General features: G+C 38.5%; 2 protein-coding genes across 2 annotated transcripts; one reads left to right on the top strand and one right to left on the bottom strand.

Moving 5' to 3' along the window:
- The first annotated feature begins 2,038 nt into the window (after positions 1-2,038).
- Positions 2,039-9,274, top strand: zdhhc15b (zinc finger DHHC-type palmitoyltransferase 15b). The gene is made up of 11 exons (XM_058649198.1): positions 2,039-2,204; positions 2,634-2,660; positions 2,795-2,889; positions 3,012-3,132; positions 3,430-3,499; positions 3,838-3,870; positions 3,967-4,087; positions 4,210-4,342; positions 5,261-5,387; positions 5,652-5,770; positions 7,286-9,274. Exons 1-11 carry the CDS (start codon positions 2,087-2,089, stop codon positions 7,327-7,329), a joined length of 1,008 nt encoding a protein of 335 aa, XP_058505181.1. The 5' UTR covers positions 2,039-2,086; the 3' UTR covers positions 7,330-9,274.
- uprt (uracil phosphoribosyltransferase (FUR1) homolog (S. cerevisiae)) lies at positions 9,195-14,402 on the bottom strand. The gene is made up of 7 exons (XM_058649199.1): positions 14,182-14,402; positions 13,339-13,381; positions 13,176-13,245; positions 12,873-12,935; positions 10,935-11,096; positions 10,234-10,332; positions 9,195-9,607 (listed from the first exon to the last, which is right to left on the bottom strand). The coding sequence occupies exons 1-7, from the start codon at positions 14,400-14,402 to the stop codon at positions 9,501-9,503; spliced, it is 765 nt and encodes a 254-aa protein (XP_058505182.1). The 3' UTR covers positions 9,195-9,500.
- Positions 14,403-14,803: the final 401 nt, after the last annotated feature.

The following is a 14,803-nucleotide window of genomic DNA, read 5'->3' as shown; positions in this document are numbered from 1 at the left end:
ATCTGCATAACAAATGGAGTGAACATGAGTGTCTCTTGGAAAGTTTGGGGGAGAAATCCATGTTTCACATTGAAAACGAGAGTTGAACACGAGCAAAATTGTTGTTATCGAAATCGCAGGCCGTGATCAGCTGTTGTTGTTGGAGGAGCATAAATAATACATTTTTAAAAGAATGTGTTGCAAAAACAACTTTTTCAGACAAAGTTATAATAATTTGATACCTTGATCTTTACACAAACAGTCATTTATCCCCACTCTCCACTGATGATGATGATGAACACATAGTGAGATTAACACTCTTAATTGGTTTATATGCAGTGTTGAGTCAGCAATTGTCACTTGTTCATTATTATTATTATTATTATTATTATTATTGATTGCAATACAATATATTTGTGATGGAATTAGGCGTTATGGCTCTGGTTTTAAAACAGACTCACACTGCCTCCTGTTGGCGAAGTCTGCAAAGTTCATGCAGTATTGACTTAAACTGACCCTCTAAATGTTTTGTTAGATGTAAAACAAACAAAATACGGTACTTCATAGTCAGCAATCAATTTTGTCTCTATGTAAAGCAGATCCAAATTAAATGATAATTCATGTCGTAAAGGTGTTACTTCAGGAGGTAAAGCCAGTTTTCTTGGCCAGTCATTACAACAAGATACCCCGAGCAAACTGTACTTTTCTAGCCCCAGATCATTCAATGTACAACACTCTTGCTCCCCTAAACTTCAGGGAGATTTCACCTTGAGAGTAATCTGCAGTTTTATGCTCCGCGAGGATAAGCTGTGTCTCCATCAGAGTGAGACAAACTGAAGACACTGCACTTCTGTGCCCCAGATAAAACTGAGCACAAGACGATACGACACATTGTTCCTGTGGAACGAGCCTCACTTGCATTGCAGCAGTGCATTGTCATCAGTTGGTGCTTGAGTGTCATTAGCTTTGTTCAGAGGAGGCAGCGAGAAGACGGGGAGGCCAACAGTCCAAACATGCTGCTGAAAAGGCTGACTGTCATAGAGCTGAACCTGACACCCCGGAGACAGTAACACACAATCCTCTTTACCTCCTCTGTGATGAGCTGATGCATGAAGTACCGACAGGTTCCACCTCGTACCTCGTAGGTGTAACTGAAAGCCAGTCAATCACAGCTCCAGTACTTTGTGGCCAAATGGCCTCAACATTGGACACAACTGGAAAATAACACCATGCATCCACCTGATTTATTCCCAACACATTAATGTTAAATTATTACTGATTCTACCAGTAATACTTCACATTCTAACTAAAAGAGATCACTTATATTATGTGCTGTACATTACATGACTGTAACTTCAATTAAATTATCCTCTGATTTATTGAGTAGTATTTGTTGTTTGCAATTACCATTATTATTATACAATTTAAGTTTAATTTAATCGCCATAAATATAAAAATGTTCCCACAAAAAAGACACACTTTTTTTTTTAAAATAATAATTGTTTTCCAACTCTTCTTGGAATGTGTGATGTTCCAGATTTACCAGTGTATACGGACAATGACCTGACAGATAGAACAAGTCAGAAGAGACCACCTGAAGGACATGGTAATCAACACAAGAAAGAATAAGACATATTGCTGCATTAAAATACTTAGAATGCAAATCCGGCAACTAAAGTCCGCAGCATTCTTTATTTTTTTTCCATTTTTGTCTTTGTTACATACACTTCAGCAATACATTTTGTCATTCTCTCAGCAAAAGCCACAGAAGTCCACCTAAAGTTAATAAATGGAATATATCCATCCAATGATTAAACTGAAATGACTTATGATATAAAGAACTGTGTGTTTTTGTCCTTTCAACAGGATAATATTCATGCATTCATTCTAATCCCTGCGAAATTAAACAAAAACTAAATATAACAGAGTACGAGACAACAACCATTCAGGGAAAAGCAGAGCAATGGCCTCGGAGACTGTGCAGGTCATGTGACCAGGTTGCTGTAGTGCGGTGAATCGCTCGCTGATGCCGCTGATGTAAAAAAAAGGAAAAGAAAATTCCAGGAACGATAGTCGATCGCAGATAAGAGCAGTGGTTTGATGGAACATGGCTCTCTCCAGAGGTTTGAGATGCTGTCAAAGGGTTTTCTCCTGGATACCTGTGCTTATCATAACCTCCGTGGTGCTGTGGTCGTACTACGCGTACGTCTTCGAACTATGTCTGTGTAAGTACGACACAACTGTGGGCTTTAAATGTGTGAACAGGATTAAAGTGTGGACTTCGCATAATGCCGCACAGCAGTGTTGACAAAAATAACGTTGTTGTAGACGGAGCAGGAGCTCGCGAGGGAGGCGGAAGTGGTGCAGGGCGTGTGCTTTAGTTTAATAAACGTTTATTAAATGTACCTTTTAAAGAGCCACTCGTAATTCAGTTTGTCATGGCCACTGCGTATTAACTGTGTATTCACAAAGAGACCGGCTGTAGTTGTGCTACATCCTATAAATGTGGCTAGTCGTGTTAGCCACTAAATGTAGTAGTTCCTCTTGTGAATAGTGTGACTGTCGTAAGTAGAACCAAATATCTACATTGACTTGTCGTCACTGGCATCCGGCTTGTGTCTTAATTAAGTCATATTTTTTGTTTTGTTTAACAGTTACACTCACCAACACACTGGAAAAAGGTGAGCTACTCAGTCATTTGTGTGCTTCATATACGAAATGGTGTTACTCAACAAAGATCTAGTATAATGCCACGGTGACGTGTGTGTGTGTGTGTGTGTGTGTGATATCGTGTCTGGTGTGTTTGTACTTTCAGTGCTCTATCTGCTAGTATTTCACGTTTGCTTCGTGATGTTCTCCTGGACCTACTGGAAGTCCATCTTTACACCTCCTGCCACTCCATGCAAAAAGGTGAGCACATGCTGAACTCTTAAAAATGACAGCCTGAATATGACTTTATGAACATGTTTGCTGAGCCAAGATTGAAACAAAGCAAATGTGAAATTGATCACGATGCTTGTTTGTTGCTCTAGTTTCAGCTGTCATACTCGGACAAGCAAAGATACGAAATGGAGGAGAGACCAGATGCTCAAAAACAAATCCTGGTTGAAATTGCAAAAAAACTACCCATCTTCACTCGAGCACAGTCTGGAGGTAGCGTGTACTGTTGAGTGATCTGTGTTTTTCCTCTTGCAATATTTCAGTTGACATCATTCACTTATTTTCCATTTATCAAAACTGCTGGGAGGAAAAGTTAATCTTATGCACATCTGTGTGCACTGAAAGGAAGGGCCATTCGCTTTGTGTGTGCACCCCATTCAGAGTAATCAACCAATGCATTTCCTTCATTAGTGCTGATTGCTTAGACTAAGTTCAAGGCTACAGGAAGTAAGTGAAGGGTAAGCTCAGCTCAGATGTCTTTCATTCAACTGGCCATCCTCTTCTCTGTAGCTATCAGGTTCTGCGATCGCTGCCAGGTGCTGAAGCCTGACCGCTGTCACCACTGCTCAGTTTGTGAAACGTAAGTCACCTTTCCTCCTCAATCCACTCGCCCAGAGAGATTAACCTAGGCAAGGCGATAGTTGTTGGCCAGAGACTGGTGTGATAATTAGAAGGTGTTGCTTTGCAGCTGGCACACCATCTCTGAGAGATAATATCCTAATGATGAACCAGTACAGCTGTTTGTTAAAAAAAACCCAGCAGATCCTTGATATTATGATTGTAAAGATGCATTTATTCAATTCATTTTATAAGTTTCATAATGTGCAGAATGGTGTTAAGGTTTTACTGCTTTCTGTAGTTCTCACGTTGCCAGTGAAATATAGGAAAATAATTGAACTGAATGTTTTTCTTCTAAAGATGTGTCTTGAAGATGGATCACCACTGCCCCTGGTAAGTCGTGAGTCATGACAGCCTGTATTTCTTTGTCAGGATAATGTAATGTATTGTAACGTACTTTGCTCTGACAAAGGTTCCTTTTCCCTTCAGGGTAAACAACTGTGTGGGCTTTTCCAACTACAAGTTTTTCCTGCTTTTCCTCTCCTACTCCATGGTGTACTGTGTATTTATTGCAGCAACAGTCTTTCAGTATTTCCTCAAATTCTGGGGGGTGAGTGTCATTTGTCTTATTTATTACACATGCTGTTGGATTGGATAAAACAAGTCATATGACCACTTTGAATTGTGCATAGTGGAAGTGTGTAAGTTCTCCCGTTTCTTTCTCTCTTCCAGGGGGAATTGTCAAATAGGCCAGCAAAATTCCATGTCCTCTTCCTAATGTTTGTGGCACTCATGTTCTTCGTTAGTCTCATGTTCCTCTTTGGCTACCACTGTTGGTTAGTGGCAAAGAACAGATCCACTTTAGGTGAGAGTTTACATCGTAGATTTCCAACCTTTTAGCCCAAGGCAAACCAAAGACGCAGTCAAAATCTCAAGGCGCACCTGTGGTCAAATCTATGTAAAATACTCTCTATGTAGTCACTTCTTTTACTTTGAAGAAGTTAATTTCTAATTTCTGACATCAGATAAAATTCTACAACTGCATTACAGCAGCACAATGCATGCATTGAGACCACATTAGACATTTAAGGTTCCTCACAAAGGCCAGTTTGAAAAATATAAGCTACCGGGGTGCCTGAGATTTGTATTTCCTATGTCAAACCTATAAAGCTAGGAATTGATGCCATTAAAACAACATGCTTTTGTTTGTTAAATTTCACTCTTAATTGCAAATATTGCAGGCAAAAAACAATGCATCTTAACATAAAAGAAATATGTTGTTGTTTTAGTAATTACACAATTACAGTAATTAGAAGTAGCTTCTAATTTTGAACTATAAAGTAGTGTTTGTAGAACTGTGGTATAAAAGCCTTATCACATTTGACGTTGTGCTGAATATTAGCAAGACTGTGATACCTGCGGCCTCGTGCCCACACCTACGCCACAGCCGTACTGTGACGCAATCAGTATGACGACACTTCCTCTCATGTGATATTGCTTTATTTTCCATTAAAACATCCAGGAAATTGATCAATCACAATAATTACTCATCACTACCAGGCCAGGTCCACATTATTTCGTTAAACACAACATTTTATTGCAATAACAATGTTGGTTGTCACCAAATCTCATCAATATCATTTCAGATCCCCTCGATTCTCAGAGGAATTATTTGTTGGACCCCTTTTTTTTGTTATTTGTCTGTTGTTGGTTTTTTTTGTTGTCATAAAAGTGTCATAAAATAAAACATATTGTAACCCACATTTGTTTTTCAATTTTCTAGAGGCCTTCTCAGCTCCAGTTTTTGTCAATGGACCAGACAGAAATGGCTTTAATGTCGGCATACGCAAAAACTTGCAGCAGGTATTTGGCGAGGATCGAAGACTGTGGTTTATCCCTGTCTTCACAAGGTGAGTTTGTTGTCAGGAGACAGATGCGCAATTAGATGATTCTCTTCATTCTTTTGCTCATTTTGCATTTGTTATTTACTTGAACTTTAGACTTGTGCTCTAAAGAATACAAACATAATTAAAATCCTAAAGCAGAAAACAATGATGCCGCACAACATTAAAGCCTATACAGTAGTTTGGAGCTAATGAACAAACCGTAGAATGAGGTAGTCGACACAGCTGCTTAAATTGCTTCCGTCTTCTTTTGTCCAACACGTGTGTCAGCCAAGGGAATGGCCACTACTTCCCGTTGAAGAATCGAAATTCTGAGTCGCATAACCCCTTATTAGCTAATGAGGACATGTGGGAGGAGTCAGACGATGGCTCTGAGGAAGGAAGCTTAGGTGAGTCACTTTTATTTTGACATATCTGGTAATTTGCTATCCTACCTAGAATATGAATGATTTTTCTTTTTTTGTGATTAAAAAAAAAAAATTAAGTCAAAAATGTAACAGTATTTATAACCAGTATCATATTTTTGACATCCTCATATGATAAACAGACTATCTAATAAAGATGGACATTGATATTGATAATATAGCTTAATTCTGTGTAACTGTGAAACAATGATGATGAATGATGAATATCAAGCAGTTATTGTTTCCATGTGCTGCTTAGTCTTAAAAACATAAAATGCCCTTTTAGAAATGTTATTAGTTCAAACTATGTTTTTCCAGACTGAAAACAAAACACAAGAATAATTGTGTATATTGATGTTATTGTTAATTGATAATAGTGTATTGGTGGCTGTGTCTAATCTGGTCTATTGTATCAACCACAATTAGAAACCACCAAACCAACGTCTTTCAGAATCTGTTGGCTTTTACATTAAAACACATCTTGAGAGATAAGATGTGTGCAGTCTTCACAAAGCTCAGTATGTGGTTAATTATTGTTTTTATTTTGTAATTTTCACATCTCCAATTACCCTGCACTGTTGCTTTGTGGTGAGGCTGTTAAGTCAAAACAAAACCTAAAGATAGAAAGGGACAAATACATGCAAGAATCACTACACTTAAACTGTCCTCAAGCCTGACATAAATTTCAGGTCTAAATAAATGGTTCTAGAAACCTTTGCTTTTGTGTCTCATAAAAAAACAAATATGGATGAATGTATCCAAATATTGCATGCTGACCTTTAAAAATGAGTTTTTAGCAGCAGGGATTAAGATGTGTACAGTATTTTTTCAGTTTCAGTGATCTTTAATCGACACAAAAAAACCATTTAAATTGGTTTAAATTCACTTGTTTTAAGAAAAATAATCTGCCAATGGGTTGAGCAAATTTTGCTTGGGTAGAATACTTCAATCTAGGTCCAGCTATTTTCAGAGTGAAATGTGCTTGGCCAAAACTGGCCCGTGTTTTAGGAAAGTTGTTGTTATCACAAGCAAATAAATTCTGCCAAAACATTTCTCACAAGTCTTCCTTTACTTGATTAAACGGACTTATTGACAGAATTTCTTATATTTTGCACACACAGCAATCTGTGATAGTGGATTTGAATTCTTTATTAAACAATCATTAAGTGGTGAACAAACAAACCAGGTGCAGTTTGGATTTCATGCAAGCTATTGTTTTAGTTTGTTACTGGTAACCATCGTATTAAGGCAAAGTAAAAAAAAAGCTTACTTGCAAAGATTATTTGTCTTTTTAGGCAAAAAATAAGAACCATTTTCTAGAAACAAGGCTTATTTCACTTGCTTGAAAGTCTTATTTAGCTGTGACCAAGAATAATCTGTTACTGCCTGACGACCACTGCTATTTGAGTTAATTAAAGCACCACAAAAGCTCCGATTAAAAATAAACAAAAATGATTTACTTTTCACATTTTTCTGAAATCTCTTGTTTTTCCATTCCAGTTGACGACCAAGACCCCTTGGTCACGATCGAGATGGAGGAATAGTAATTTGGTGCAGAGCATGTAAATATACAGTATATTGTGCACACCGTGTACCACGTGACAAATGCATTCCAAATCGTGTGGATGTTCAAAACGCATTGGAAAAACAAATCTGAAGGGGGCCAAACAAGTGGATAAAAATGCATTTGGATTGTCATGAACACTTTAACCCCAGCATTTTACAAAATAAAGAAAAGACCAGCAGTGGCAGTGTCGCCCCTGCACTCTTGGATTAAAAAAAACAAAACAAAAACGCGACCTGGCGAATAATACCTCACATACTGTACAAGAAAGCAACTGGAATCCATCGCAGGTTGTATATTTACCTCTGGTTGTTCATCTCCAAACACCAGCCTCTGCTGAGCTTCTGTCCGACACTGTGCTCTTTATATACAAGTTTGAGTGGTGAACTGAGTTTACAGTGTTGCCTGATAGATTTTGATCTGTGTAGAGCTGTAACTTGACACCGCAATGTTCCAGAGGTCTCTTGTCGTGATTCAGATCTCTGCCTTTGGATCTTACAGCATATCAAAGTGATATTTTGTCTTTTTTTTCTTTTGTTCATGAACATAAACATATTTGAATACCTAACGTAACCTGCGCCTTATCAAATATACTGTATTCATATTTGTATTGTTGGGAGTCTGCGTCTCCTAAAAATATATCCAGTATTGTACCTTTTAAAAGAGCCCATGTATTGCTTTTTATCATGAATCCTGGGTTAGAATGTCATTACAGATGTCTGATCAGAGCAGTGACAGTAGCTTGAGATTTCATGCTCCAGCTCATTATGTTTGATAATTGGCTCCGACATCTCGCAGTATCATTGCAAAATGAGTGTTGATCACTGTTAATATACTGTATATTGATATGATTGCTGTTGGCTACAGTGCAGTTTAGAAAAAAAAATGTAGAGATCTTAATATATTATTTTGTTTTCATCCACATCACATCAGCTATTTCTGCTAAGACAACATGCACGCACGCGCACGCACGTGTGTGTGTGTGTGTGTGTGTATGAGGTGATAAGAAAGTAAAGTGAAAATAGCTTCATCTTAAGCACAAAATCATGCAAGATTTTTTTTCTTCTTGAGTTGTGATCATTTTAAATGCTGATAACTGTACATATATAAATATATATGATGACTGATCAACATCCACTGGTTGGCAGAGGTCAGTTGTCTTCTGCAATATGCTATTCTGATTTTTTCGTTTTTTTTTTAACTTGCTGTGTTGATGTATTTTTAAATTTTTATTCCATCGTAACCGATTCTCCTTACTGAGGCTGGTTTGTGGGCTTGTGTTGATGACTGTTTTTGTATCCGAGTACACTCATTAATTTAATGAGTAAGAAAAAAAGATAGGCCTTCATCAAACCTTGAAGCTGTTTGATTTTGACACTAACTTCAACGGGCCTGTTTTTCCTACTGTGTTGGGTCAGCCAAATGCTGCTCATGTGTGAGAAATACATCGAGTAGAAAATGTCCTTTTAAAATTTTGGGTATGATTCGTTGTTTGAGTGCATGTGCAAGACATTAGGAAATTTGTGGATGTTGCGTGTTTCATGTAGTCTCATGTCTATTTATTATGTTTGTTTTTCCTGTGTATTGAGTTTACTGATTAATTAAGTGCTGCAGGCGGTGTCTGTTTGTTTCGCTCCATCATGTGACACGTAAACTATTGAAAGAATGTGCTTTGATCAGGCCGTGAGATATTACTGAAATGAGAAGTGCCATCTCGCAAACAGGAGTTCAGTATTGCTAAAGTACATGTGGCCCTTTTCAATTGTCTTTGTACTATGTGAATGTGGTGCTTCCCTCTTTTTAACACCTGAACCACCAAAAATAACGACACCGTTTCATTCTCTGTTCTGTTAACAAATATAAATTCTTTATTGATAGATTACTTGTTGTAACATGCGAAATAAAATGCTCCAAGTTGAACCCCTCATATGGTTCAGTATTGTTTTCTTTCTGAAGCTTGAGTATATGCTGCAAAAAAAAAAACCCAAGTATAATAAATACAATCAAGTTATTTATTTTGTGTCATCTAGAAAACTTTGGAGATAAAGTTGCAGTACTTTGGCACAACAAGGAGAACACAAGAAACATTTAAATAAAGGACAAAAATACTCAAAACAGGCTGCAGGTCGTGGTCCTCAGGTTGTTGTCAGTTTAGTCAGTGCCGAAGTACCTCTGTCCAAAATGTGTTGGAGCCACTGGATGAACCTCTGTGGTCAAGATGGTGATATCTGGGAACTCCTGGATTATAGATTTGGCTCCTAGAAGAAAGGTTAACAGTTTAACATGGGGCACACTGCAGCTCTTTATTGACTACTTCAAAAAGTAGCAGCCAAATTCCATGCCTGTTATTCAAGACTTTTCAGTAGATTCGGAGATAATGAAAACTAAAACTGTACTAACCCTAGCTCTTTTTTTTTTTTTAGGTTAACATCAGAAAAGTCTATGGGATTTTAGAAAAATCGCAATTTTCATCCTTTGAGGGCTTATAAATAGGATGGTAACATGCCCTTCTGATTTCAACATCACATTTAAGTGGGAATTTATGCTCAGTGGTGGCAGTAAAGGTCAAGTGCTTTAAAAATCCTCCTCTGAAAACTATGAATATTCGAATGAAATGTCATGACAATCTGGTCTGCGGCTGACAGACAACTATCAAAGTACACAATTGACTTCAAAATGACATATGACAAATTAAACCTGAGATAATTGTGAATTAAGCTTCTTTGTTTAAAACATTTACAACATTGTGGTCAGCAGTGCCAGTGAATAAAAAGATGATAATGACATAGACAAGTGGAGATGAAACTGGGGCCTAAATGTGAGATTTAGTGGATAAATAAAATGAAATTGCTGATGAGCTGCAGTTGCGGTGAGTTTGGTTTACCATGAGGTGTAGAGAAGAGGCTGAGCAGTATAATGTGTCTGGGCTGAACTCCATGCTCTATCAGCACCTTCACTGCCTCGATCACAGTGTTCCCTGTACCTGCAGAAAAACAAAATTCAATGAGACACAACTATGAACAATGTTCATTATGAATCCATTATTAAAGGCAATTAAAAGTGCAAATAATTGAGGTAAGCATCAGGAAAAGCTACTAGACTGATTGATCCGCCCTTGAGTCTGGGCACTTGGCAGGCTTTCATTTCTGACCCCGTCAACAGCATGCATCAATGTAATCCTGAGGTCCATCATTTTGACATCATAAAATGCACCTTCAACCAGAGCTTGGTTGTCAACATATTCTTTCAGAAACGAGAGCAGAAAAATACTGCTTTTTGACATTGGGAAGCCAGGGCTATTAAGATACTATTTTTGTTGGCTCTCATTATGCTATTCAGCAGCTTGGTGGCTATCCACCAGGCAGTGTATAATTTCCCCCCGAGAGCTATAATTATCAGAACAGTGTGAATGGCCCTCTATGATGTGGAAATGCAGACTTGGTGAGAAGGTCAACTCAATGGAGATTTCTCAAAATGGATACATACACGGGAATGTTTTTACATATGCACATTGACATTTACAAGTCACTGACTAAAACTGGAGTTATCAGCGGGATGAACGGTGTGCGACGCTCTTTTACGTACTGAGGATGGGGTACATGAGCAACACCTTTCTTCTGTACACATCTGGGGGGAACTTGGCGTAGTAGACCTTGGCTTTCTGTGTCTCTTCATCGCTCTGGATGAGGATCTTGCCAATGCGGATGGAGCGGCAGCAGTCTCGGAGTCCCTGCTCCATGGCTTCACCTGTGGGGAGAACACAGAACACAAATAGGAATCGAAGTGTTGTCAAATTGAAATGGCTGTGTTGTGTTTGCGTTGTGTGACCAGCGTTTTTATCACTACGGATGTGACCATGACAGGTGCCTATGTCCAAACCGATTCTTTTTATTCTCCATACATCAGGAACAGGAATCAGCGCAGCAAAAGATTATACCAGTACTTGTATAATGATACAGTTCTAGGTGATGAGTCACAGAAAAAAAGCGGCTTTAAGACGCCACAGCCGTCTAGACGTATTTATGTCTTTGAATTCACATCATACTGCCAATGTCAGCATTTTAACAAGATGAGCCAGCTGTATAAGGGTCAGGTGTCATGCCCCTCCACTGTCTCTCAATGTTACAGGGAAAGTGTATTGGTTTTTCCTTGTGTCTTGCCCCATCCCTCCAAAATTGTTTTATGAAAAACTGCTCAGTAGTTTTAGAGTTATCCTGCTAGAAGACACACAGACAGGCATCATTAAAAACAGAACCTGCTTGGAAGAGCTAATTATTGTGAAGGACAAACAGGCTTCTTTTGTGTTTTAGTGCCAACAGTCTAAAATAGTGATTAATACTTCAAACCTAATCCTTTCTCATCAAAGCTTTTGCAATTACCCCTCATTTATCATTTATTGACACCTTGACTGTAACAAACATGCCACAATGATGACTATATATAGTTGTAACTTTTCTTTTTTATTCTTAAAGAAGCCGGTCAAGAGAGAGTAGCATGTACATATATAACACATACATGAACATATGTAGAATATTACTGCACGATATTCCATTAAACAGGATTCTGGGGAGCTGATATTAGTTTTCATATAGAACATTAATTTATCTGTTAATTCATAAAAATCCCCATGGAACAAAGATAAAATATAGCATTTCCAGTGGGCTTTGTTTAATGTTAGTAGTGGAATTCTTCCAAAGTGATGTCGGTTTGCCTTGTCTGTATGCCTTGTCTGTACAGTCAATTCAGTTCTTAATCTGTTTTGTTATCACATATTACTAATATCCCTGAAGACAACTGTCATCTTAAAAAGGACACAACCTCTCCACTGAGTATGTTTAAGCAGATGAGGACAGGACTGATAGTTCCTCTATCCTCATCCTTGCATTGTTTTGAAGCAGAAGCTACTGATCACAGAATGTACACAATTTTGCAAAGAACAACTTGTTAGTCAATTTGATTATAATTAAAAATTAATATGATAATGTAGACAGCTGCACTATTCATGTCCAGCCAGATACTTAACTGGCTTTTTGGCATGCAATGCTTATGAAAAGCTCTGAAATGTTTCCTGCCTTTTATACAACATAGACACAATGTAATGTGTGTTGATGAAGAGACTTGAATTTTAATATTTTCTATTTATCCATAAAAGGATTTTACAGGTTTGGTGTGCCTGTGATGACAGCTGGATTAAATCTGCAAGAGAAAGAATGAGAGTGCCTTCTGCTGACTGCTGTGCCGTGAGAGAACATGCTCTGTATGAAGTACAGAACAGCATCTGTCTCATAAACCCCATGTGACATTTTACTGTTATATTATTTAGCTTTCAAACTATCCATCACTTTTACCAAAAGAAAATAACTGACTGCTGATAAAAAGCCTGAAATCATCAGCACACGAGCCTAGTATAGGTGCACAGTGGGCACAAATGACATGTGCACTGACTGTAGACATACTGTACTTGTGGCCCTAGATAAGAAAAGGCAGCAATTTTGTAGCTGTACAACCACAGGATTTACTTACCACTCCTCATAATGCTGACTCCACAGTTGCCTCTTTCAAACTTGACGCCTTCATACTTGTACCCTGTGGGAAAAAATGAACTTTGTACATGAACAAATGCTGCTGCTCTGAATGTGTTTACATAGTCATGGAGGAAAATCAATTCATAATATGAGAGCCCGGCATTTATTTATCATGATTTTGCAATTGGTCCACACTTTCAAGCTTGTTCTGGGGGGGATGCCACATGATCGGGCTCAGATTCTGTAAGATCCATGCTTTAAAAATGTCCACTGTCTCTCTGACAGAGAGAGACATCCTCACCTGTTGGTGTAGTCACCGTGCACTCCGAGTAGGGAAGCTGATTCAAGCCCTCTTCAACTACTAGTCTGATCTGTTGGACAAAAAAGTGATAAACACATATTACAAATCACACACGCACACACACACACACACACACAATGTAGTGGTGCATTCAGGATCTTACCAGTCGATCAGCACAAAACACAAAATCTCCTCTGCTGGTTGTCCTGAAGATACAAACATTAGCTTGATTAGATATATATGAGAATTAGCCAACACTGCTCAGCTGATCTCGTCTCTCAATTCTAGATATTTATAGCACTGTGTGGGGGTGAGTGAGGTCATCCCGCTTTGTGTATGGTTGCATGATTTTGTAGCAAACAGAGAATAAGTGAACAACATCATTTAATAACTAATCGATTAGTTGTTACAGCCCTATAAATGAGATTGTGTTACTTTGACTAATGTTTGGTTGCACAGCTGAATGGTAAGATGATAAGATGACTAAAGACATAAGTTACATACACTGACTGATCAGTAATGATGATTCACTCAGCAGTGCTGATACTTCTCAGATTATTATGGTACATCGTGATTTCACACATACACACCATTCAAATACAGAACTGGAAGACCAACTTCTGTACTGTGTATGATACAGTTATAGAACTAGAATGTGACTTAATAGTGTTGTGGTTATGATACAACTTGGATGTCATGTATGTATATGAGTAAGTGCCTGAACATAGTTAAACAATGGTTATAAGTGTAGCTCCTTATTTACCGACCCACAAAAGCCTGCAGTCTGGGGACAATGTCTAATCTCTTTGGCTCTTTTGACAAAGTTAGTGGAATTAATGAATATTAAGTTCTTCTTGTTGACCAATTATATTCAAATCAGTAAACGGCTTTACATAAACACACATATACAACTGATTTACACATTGATTTATTAGATGACACTACATCTAGATTTGCTTCTGCGATTTGTTGTTTGTATCTAAAAACTGAGAAGCAGGGGACTCACTTGTCTCTGATTATAGTCTGTAATTCACGGATCTGGTCATTCAGTGGCAGCAGTTTGAGCTGAGGGCCTAGGTTATCCTGGATGTGCAGTAGGGTGGCATCACTTGGCTCAGGGCTCGTAAGCACTGCGGGGACACTGCTGCTGCTTGCAAACCGTACTTGCTTCACTGGGTGATCCTGGCCACTGTTGACACTGTTCATTTGCTGATTGTGGCACGGCATCCCGAGTGAGAGATCAGCGAGGTTTATCTTTTAAAAAAAGTGGGTCCAATGACGTTTCTTGACCCAGCGACCAATGTAATGTCCTGTTTGACAAAGACTAGCAATCAGACAACGTGTTCTGCCGTTAGCCTTTACCCTTGTTTGAAGGAAATTATCCGACTGACAGTTTTACGCAGCTTCAGTACGCAGTCTGCCCATTAGGACCACATTCACAGATCTTCAGAAACAGTCACGTCGTGTTAAAATCAATCTAGCAGCTGGTATTTTCCTCTGAAGTGTAGGGGAAAGCTAGTGCTATTAGCCTGCTAGCTTTGAAAGTGACAGCGCGTCGTCAGTGACGGGCGGCCGGATATGACGTAGGCGGCGTGTTGACTTGACGAACTGCCTTCCTATACCGTCAA

The sequence above is a fragment of the Solea solea genome, chromosome 14 (genome assembly GCF_958295425.1).
Source record: "Solea solea chromosome 14, fSolSol10.1, whole genome shotgun sequence".
In the NCBI taxonomy this organism is placed as follows: Eukaryota; Metazoa; Chordata; class Actinopteri; order Pleuronectiformes; family Soleidae; genus Solea; species Solea solea.
The sequence above is the reverse complement of the archived record's forward strand: the minus strand, read 5'-3'. Positions and strand labels throughout refer to the sequence as shown.